Raw genomic sequence first — 9008 nt, forward strand, 5'->3', positions numbered from 1 at the left:
GCATTAGGTAAGATAGATGTGTGTAGACTGTTTTTAATCCTTTGATGCATTGTTCTTACTGCAAAGGAAACAATCATTTGGGTTTTAAGAAGGCTGTCTAGTCATTACGTTCACCACTGGTTGCAGATTCTTGATGGGAAGAATGGCAGCTGCTGAACCCAGTCAGACCTCTTAGGCAAGCACAATTGATAGATTAGGCCCTGGCCTTCAGTATTCCGTGAAAGAGTGAGGGTGTGATGAAGTGGGAACTTTAATATTTTGTATAAATAGTGTGTGTGCCTCAGTTTCCTCTATATGCTGTATTGTCACCTTGGGGTGGAAAAGAGCTGTTTTCTGTAGAGAGGCCCAGAGATGCAGGCATGATTGATGCCTAGCTTTTTTGAGTTTGGGACCCAGGTCAATGGAGAGTCTGTGAACGCAATGGCAAATCCAATCTCTGGGACATTTGCTACCTGTGTTTGACCAGCTGGGGAACAAAGGACTGAGGAGAGGCCAGGTGAGACTGGCACCAGGAACTTGAACAAAGAGGAGAGAGGGACAGAGCTGGAGCCAAGGGGGTCACACTGCTTGGCCGGGGCTCTGGGCTAACCATAATGGACCATGCTGTAGCTTTATTTTCTCTGTGCTAACCAGGGCCTTCCTATGCTGTGTTCCAATTGATAGTAAACCCGACTGTTTCTTAGCACTGTGTGAGTGCCCCTGCAGATGCTGGTGGGGCTGCATTGCTCCCTAAGATAGTACAAGTCTCCCTCAGGGGTCTGCCTTCGTGGGACTCGCTGACTGGAGCTCATGATGGGAAGCAGAGTGGGGGGAAGGGATAGCTCAATGGTTTGAGCATTAACCTGCTAAACCCAGGGTTGTGAGTTCAATCCTTGAGGGGGCCATTTAGGGATCTGAGGCAAAAATCTGTCTGGGGATTGGTCATGCTTTGAGCAGGGGGCTGGACTAGATACTTCCTGAGGTCCCTTCCAACCCTGATAGTCTATGAAGGGCCAGAGATGCAGCCTAAGGAGGTGGTGATGCTGCATGGCTTGCCCTGGAGGAAGGGTGAGACCCTCAGGGGGTCTGGCTCACTGAAGGGGTCCTCCCAGAGACTGTTCCAAAGCTGGGGCCGTAGCACTGATCCTGAGGATCCGTGACAGGGCGCTCTGAGGAGAGGTAAAGGCAGGAGGCCTTAAGGGGTGTGCCAAGATCAGAAAAGAGACAGAGGTACAACTGGCCCTGTAACCATGACAACTTGTTTTGTGAAGCAGCGGCATGGCAGTTCCTTCACAGCTCCCTTCCTGCTTAGGAGTGACTGGGAGGGAAAAGCAGCCCTCATGATTCACAAGCAGCACTTACTGCACTTCTTGGTGCACACTTGAGTCCCAGCGAGCCACAACTGGTGGTTCAAGCGTAACCTGAGCTGCTGGAGCGTGTACCTGGGCAGTGGTTCTTCAAACACTTTCAAACTGAAGGTTGCTTCTTTATCTGCCTGTATCTTCTTTATCTGAGACCTTCTTGGATGCTCCCCACTGCACCCTCCTGCACCTTCCCTACTGCAACAGGAGCACCCGGGTCCATGAAAAAGCTCTTTGTGCAGGATGAGGAAAGGCCTAGTCCACACAAGCTGAGTAGAGTCCTAGCACCTTCCACCCACTGGCAGCCCTGCCAATCAGCGCCTTCCCCTCCCGCCCTGCACCTCCCGATCAGCTGTTTCCTGCTGTGCAAGAGACTCCAGGGGGAGGAGTGAGGGCATGGCAGGCTCAGGGGAGGGGGTGGGAAGGGGTGGAGTGGGGGCAGGGCCTGTGGCAGAGCCCGGGGCTGAGCAGTGAGCACCCCCCAGCACATTGGGAAGTTGGTGCCTGTAGCTCCAGCCCCGGAGTTGGTGCCTGTACAAGGAGCCACATACTAACTTCTGAAGAGCCGCATGTGGCTCCGGAGCAGGTTGGCCATCCCTGGCCTAGGATCTCTGTCTGGACCGCCCAGCTCTGGGCCTACTTCCTCCTTTTGATTTCCTCCCACTCCCCCAGGCTTGGTGTTTCCCACAGGTGTGGCAAGGCCAGCTTCAGCCACTGTGTCCAGGTCCGATCATTAACCCCTTCCTTCCTTGCTTCAGTAGGGGATTTGTGCACCTTGACACACTCTAATGCACTGGGTGTGTCTGGAATGTTTTATTTTCTCTTCCAGATTCTGGATTTTACAATTATTAGTGGTTACAGCCCTGACTGCTGTGATCCACCTGGGCCACTGTGAAGTTCTGTCCTTGTGTCATCAGTGCATTTGATCACAGATGAATTCACACGTAAAAGACGTTAACAGAGTCCAGGACCCAAGTCAGACAGAGAAATAGAAAGAACTCTGCTTGGAGCCTTTGCCCACTGGACATTTTCCCCCTATCCCTCAGAGTGAAGCTTTCTTTGAAGACTGCCAGGGCACAGCAGAAGCTTTTAGATGGCCAGACTGCCTCTGATTTCAGGAGCACATGCTCAGGCTTGGAAGGATTCAATTTTTGTTATCAGTAAATGTTGGCAAACATCGATGTCACCACACACCGACAAATCGGCGAACAAATATTTCCAGTCATGATAACAGAAATTTACAGATAGGCAAAGTAAGACAAATGCTGCTTGGGAACTTCAGAGTCAGCTTGAAGGATGTTTACTCTGTATGTTCTGACATGTGATGCTGACAGTTTGTGCTTTGATCGCTATAACGTTTTAACGTTTTTGTTTAACGTTTTAAATATTGATGACTACTGTCATCAAACAACAGTTGTCTGACCCCCTCGACTTCCCACAACTGTGAAACTTTAAATAGATGAAAGTTTAAAAAAAAAACAAATTTAATAAATATTGATCCTATCCATCAAAACTGTTAAAAAAATAAATCAACTTCTGCCAAGCCGCTCATGCTGCACTGAGCACCTGCCAGCCGTGTCCCCTTCCTTTAGTCCAGACTGTGAGGTCACTGCAGAGTTCTGTGATGATACAGCAAAGAACCTTCTGAGCCGCGCAGGGAACAAGAAGGAGAAGCCAAGCTGGACTCATGAATCCCCAGGTAAGAGCTCTCTTTGGGGGGTCTCTGTTTCAGACTGGCTCCACGCTGCTGCTTTCTCTTTCTCTTTTCAGAGCCCAGAGGATGCTTCCCAAACCAAAGTCAGCTCCCCATTTACGCTGCTTCCCCGAGCTGACGCCATTCGCTCCAAGCTGATCTACACCTTCTACTTGATTGACCACCTTCAGGGACTGAGCCATGCCATCCCACGGCACAATATCAAGGATTTCCTTGGTAACAACCCACTCTCACTATGCCAACAGCTGGGGTCCTGTGAGGGGGTGGAATGACTGAGGAGCTCAGACACCTCTCAGCATCTCACCTTGAGTGCTTCTCTCTCCCCACAAACCACTTGCAGGGACCCCCACCCCCCAGCAACATGCCCTATGCTTCTCGCTCTGCTGGACAGGCCTGCCGAGTTTCTCCGTGCTGAGGTCACTGGAGAGAGCTCTGGGCACTGAGGGTGGTGAGCCCATCTCTCTCCTAGGGTCTGCCCACACTGCGGGATCAGAACATGCGGGTGTTTCTCTCCCCAGGAGCAGGGTTGCTGACATGAACCTAGCATTGACTCCGGAGGAGGTGAGGGCGAGGTGGTGGGTTCCTGGAGGTGCCAGCCTGATTGGCTTCCCTCCACATCCTAGCTGCAAATGGCTGTGACATGGCTGGGGCTGCAGCTGGGCCGTGGCTCTATACTGGGGTTTGGGTGAGTGGTCTAAGCTGCTCTCTTACCTGTATTTATTCTCCACAACTGAGGCAGGAAAGGCCAGATCCTCGAAATGGGTGGACGTTAGAAGCCTAAATACTTTTGAGGATCTGGGCCAAAATGTGCTTTTCTGCACCCACGCAGCTCCCCCAGGGGTATCACGCAGCAGTGCAGGCAGGGGACAGGCATTTTCACCCCCTCTCCTTACTGGCTGAAACTCTCTCCTGCTGGGGACAGGTCTAGCTGTGCTGGACTCTCTGGCTCCTCTTCCTCCCTGCATGTCCTCCAGGAACGGCCTGGGAGGAGTTTTGTGTCACTGTTCCCTACAGACCCCAAGAAGCAGAGGAAGCTGATGCTCACAGACCATCACCAGCTGGTTCGTTTCAACATAACCCCAGTCAGGAACACCGTCATCACCCCAGAGAAACGCCTACGCAACCGCATCCAAGTGTGCTGCAGCCACTGGCCTCCCCTGACCATGTGGGCATCCTGGGTCCTGAACAGTATCCTTTGACAAATCAGGACTGACACTGCCATTGGGCGAGTCAGGGGGGCTGGTATGAAGAGAAGGAAAAAATAGACCCTAGTGTGATAGGCAGAATCAGCTGCAAGAGAAGTGATGGAATCCCAGTAGCTTGGGACTGGACAAAGCGGAGAGTTGACCAGCAGGGGGCTGGATAAATCTTTTCCATCTCTGTATTCTGTGGTTCTGTGCAGCGGCGGACAAACTTTTTGGCCTGAGGGCTGCATCGGGTTTTGTAAATTGTATGGCAGGCTGGTTAGGGGAGGGAGTCATGGCCTGGCCCCCACCTCCTATCTTCCCCCCCCCACCCAGGACTCCTACCCCATCCAACCCCCCCGTTCCCTGACGGCCCCCCTGGGACCCCTGCCCCATCCACACCCCCCGCTCCCTGTCCCCTAACCGCCCCCGGACCCATGCCACCCCATCCAACCCCCGCTCCTTCCTGGCTGCCCCCCCGGGACCCCTGCCCCATCCAACCACCCCTTCTTCCTGACTGCCCCCCTGCCCCCATTCAACCCCATTCCCCCCCGAATGCCCCGACCCCTATCCCCACCCCTGCCCCCTGACCACCACCCCAAACTCCCCAGACCTCTATCCAACCCTCCCGCTCCCTGCCCCCTTACCGTGCTGCCTGGAGCACCGGTGGCTGGTGGTGCTACAGCCGCACCGCCTGGCTGGAGCCAGGCCATGCCACCGCTGCCTCCACCACTCAGCACAGAGACCGGGTCAGGCCGGGCTCTGCTGCTGTGCTGCCCCAGGAGCTCACAGCCCCACCGCCCAGAGCATTGCACTGGCGGCGGAGAGAGCTGAGGTTGCGGGGGAGGGGGAACAGCAGGGGAGGGGCCGGGGGTAGCCTCCCGGGCCAGGAGCTTGGGGGCCGGGCAGGACAGTCCCGCGGGCCATAGTTTGCCCACCTCTGTTCTAGTGGTCAGTGCTTCCCACCTGTATATAAAGTCCAATTTAGTGGATGAAATCTGAATTGTTGTTGCCTAATGAGGGGTGGGGTAAGTGCCATGGGGACGGTGGTCAGGGTAGAGAAGGGATAGAGATAAAGGCCAGGAAATGGGCACTTTGAGGCTCCAAGCTAGAGGTGGATGGTTGTTTCTCCACATGCCTTTCCTCTGACATGGGCAAACAGCTCATGATCTCCTGTCTGCCGGTCCAGTGGCTGAGGCACATTGTTGAGGGTGTGTTAGGATGCTTGTGCTGGTATTTGGGCTTTATGGGATGCTGTGCTCCTTTGGGGGTTGTGTGTGGAGCTCTGTTACTTCAGCAGTAGAGCTGCTCTGGATACTACCCATTGTCTTCTGAGTTCTTAAGCGTAGATGCCCCAGCCCCTGTAGAGTCTGACGGAAGAACACACAGTTTCCTGCATATTTCTCAGCAAGAAACCCCAGGTACCATCTTCAAAAGCTTCATCATCTGTCTCATCTTCCTGAACATGCTGGTTCTTATGATCAAGAGCGGTGAGAGGGAGACAGGGCCTCCATGCGCGTGCAAGTAGTGCCAGCCTGGCAGCCTTGGGAGCTGAGCCTCTCTGTGCCCAAGCATATATAGTGCTTGTGGGCTCAGGCCCCTGCAGCCTGCCTCCAGAGGCAAGAGGGGGCTCCTGGGCCAGTCCATAATTGGAGCAAGGAGGCTGCCAATGAGAACCAAGTTATGGTGGTTTTGTGGTGTAGGCACCTGTCCATGACGTATTGAATTCAGAGCACCATCTAATTTCAGCTAAGCCACCAACTAGCCATCAGATGGTGACTGTTCTCAATCACTGCTGCCCTGGCCTAGAGCCAGTGACATAGAGGTGGAGAGCTCAGAGCCCTTCATTACTGGACACCAGTTCCTTCCACGGGCTCATTCCCCTGCCCAAAGTCTCACCTCTCCCAGCTCTTTCCACTCCTGGCTGGTGCAGTCTCCCCTCCATGTCCCTGTCTCCCACAGGGCTTAGGCACTCAGCCCCCACTCAGCCCTTTTCACTAGGGTGACGTCCTTCTACAGTGCACCGCTTGTTATAGAGGCTTTGGTGCCTGGCAGAGACTGAAGTCCCTGGTGCAAGGAGGCCACAATCTAAGCTTGGGCTGACTGAGACAGGATGTGGGGGAGGGAGTTGCTGAGGCCTCTCCTGTGCTCACCTCCCCCAAGAGTCCTCACATCTCCAGTCTCCACTAACGAGGAGCCCCTTCCAGGGCCAGAGGAGAAGGACTTGACTATGCTAAACGTTACCAAGCAGGGTACCACCGCCACTAGCACCTTAGGAGTGTATGGAGCAGCAACGTGCACCCTGAACAGTCTGCCCCACAGGGCACAGCCAGCAAATGCCTGCGAGTTCCCAGAGACCAGTTACTTAGTGCTTCTCCACTGGTGCCCTCCGACTCCAGGTCCAGCTTTGACTGAGCATGGCAGTATCCTCAGCTGGGGCTGGACATGTCGAATAGTCAGTGATACACAAGGAGTTTCTGCCCGTCCCCCCCTTCATGGTATTTCCCTTCCCCAGTCAACACTTTGCTGGAGCCAGGCTTCAGCAACTGTATCTTGTGCTTCCCAGAGGTGATGGACAAGATGGATGCCAGCCTGGTGAGCCTGAAGCTCACCTTAGAGGTGACCGTCTGGGTCATCCTCCTCATTTTTATCATGGAGATTTTGCTGAATTGGATTGTCAGTTTCAGAGGCTTCTGGAAAAGCAGCTGGAATGTCTTCGACTTCAGCGTTACTGTAGTGGTGAGAGACACGGGGGAGTCAACAGGGGAGGGGAAGCAAAGGGCAATGCATGGACCACAAGACTAGCTCCCTGTTGCTTCATCACCTTGAGTAGCCTTGTGCCCAGAAAGGTCTGGTGGGACTCACAGTTCAGGGGGCTTTCTCAAGGGGTCCCAATGCAGGACAGAGACTGCTCCTCTCTGGCTACTCATGCTCGTTATTGGTCATGTATTGTGGTGCCCAAATGCCTCAAAACTACCAGTGGTTTTGTGATGCTTACATCTGCCCTCTAGGGGTTCCAGTCCATCACCCAGTTCCAGCATCAGCACTTTGGGCTATGTGGTGTCTCTTCTGGCCCCAGCTCCCGGAGTCATGTGATTGTGAAACTCAGCTTTCATTATAAGAAAAAAAGTAAAAGGGAAGTTTCTGGTTAGGGAGAAAAAGCTGGAAAATGTGACCCCTAAAGGCTCAGAACTTAGAAAGCAAAGACAGAACCCAGAATTTATTATTTTTAAAGCCATGATTCTGGGGGCACCAACTCAGAGCCGGTCCCTCTTACACTCCCTGCCAGCCTGGCTCAAATCTTGGGGGAGAAGGCTGCAATGCAGAGGGGTGGGTGGGTGGGTTGATGCCCTGTTAAGTGGCTGTGTGTGTGGGGGAGGGGGCAGGTGGGGTGTGGCTTGGCCTGACTGTGCAGGGCAGCATAACCTGAGCATGGTCATCTTGCTGCTCTGCTCCCTTGGCTCATAGTCTGTGATCCCCGAGTTCCTGGACTTCATTGGCATAACCAACAAGATAGCTGCCATGAGAATCATCAGGGCCTTTCGCATCCTCCGCACCTTAAAGCTCTTCTCCAAATTCCGGCAAGTTCGGGTGATCATCCTGGCAATAGCAAAGACCTTGAAGGTACAAGACCGGTGAGGTGTGGGCACGCTGAGACAGGTGCCAGGGCTGGGGGGGAGCTGCACGGGTGCCAACTCCCTCCTGTTGGTTAGTCTCCCAGCACTCAGCCTTGCCCTGGGCACATAGCACTGGCCTCCCAGCACTGCCACCTCCCTGTTTATGGAACCCCAGCCCCTATTGCTCACACACAGGTTAATTTTTACCAACCCCCCCACCCCCAGGAGACCTTGGCTGCACCTGCCCCATTTTGCCTTGGCCTAGCTCATCCCTCTGCTGAGCAGCATCCTTGCTGTACTAGGTCTAATCTAGACTGTAAGCTCCCTGGGCAGCATCAGCCCCAAGCTCCCCTCAGCCCCGGCTCCTCTCTGCTTCTCCCTTGCCCAGGCCATGACCTTCATCCTGCTGCTCTTGGTGGTTTTCTTCTACGTGTTTGCCGTATCTGGCATCTTCTTCTTCGAGAGCTACAGTCGGTCAGACCGCACCGACCTGGAGTACAGCATGTATTTCAGGTACATCTCCTTGCTTATGGTGGTGTAATGCCCTGTCACCCAGCAGCAAGACACCCTCTTCCCTCTGGCCATAGGGGTTGCTGTCCTACTCTTTCACCTTTCTATTCCTGCTCCTCAGCTGGGTGATCTCACAACCTCCGGGAGGACATGGGGCTGCAGAGCCAGCTGGAAGGCGCGGAGCAGTGGGGATGTGGGCTGGGGGATACACTGACACTTTACAGCTGGCCACTGATGGGTGCTGGGCTCCAGTGGGACACCCGCAAGGCCTAGCAGCTGCCAAAAGCTGGGCTTTGTGCTTGATGGCACCCACCTCCCCCCTCAGACTTCAGTGCCTTCCCTTTGGTGTACGTATGGGGTCTAACTCTGGAACTGCTGGATGCTCTTGGAGATGCCGAGGGCAGTCACGGTGCCGTGTAGCATTGATACAAGGCTGCAGTTCACAAGCCCTGGCCAGTGTCTGACTTGGACCATGTTAGTCTAGACCTCCATGTGAGGGGGGCAGTGGCGTAGCCAGGTGGGGGGAACAGGGGGAGCGATCAAAAAAAAGGCACCACCCGCTGCGGCGCTTTTACTCACCCGGCGGCGCTCCGGGTGTCTTCGGCGGCGGGCCCTCCACTCGCTCCGGGGGTCTTCGGCGGCG

General features: G+C 54.5%; 1 protein-coding gene across 1 annotated transcript in view; it reads left to right on the plus strand.

Annotated features, from left to right (window-relative positions):
* The first annotated feature begins 2905 nt into the window (after positions 1-2905).
* Positions 2906-9008, plus strand: part of CATSPER2 (cation channel sperm associated 2) — a 13802-nt gene continuing 7699 nt past the window's right edge. Inside the window, exons 1-7 of the mRNA XM_026648567.2 lie at positions 2906-3039; positions 3111-3270; positions 4069-4242; positions 5660-5728; positions 6805-6977; positions 7707-7862; positions 8244-8368. Coding sequence (XP_026504352.1) covers positions 3028-3039; positions 3111-3270; positions 4069-4242; positions 5660-5728; positions 6805-6977; positions 7707-7862; positions 8244-8368 — 869 coding nt within the window. The 5' untranslated portion in view covers positions 2906-3027. The remainder of the gene's footprint in view (positions 3040-3110; positions 3271-4068; positions 4243-5659; positions 5729-6804; positions 6978-7706; positions 7863-8243; positions 8369-9008) is intronic.

This window comes from Terrapene carolina, unplaced genomic scaffold, assembly GCF_002925995.2.
Source record: "Terrapene carolina triunguis isolate 2854851 unplaced genomic scaffold, T_m_triunguis-2.0 Scaffold67, whole genome shotgun sequence".
NCBI classification, from domain to species: domain Eukaryota; kingdom Metazoa; phylum Chordata; order Testudines; family Emydidae; genus Terrapene; species Terrapene triunguis.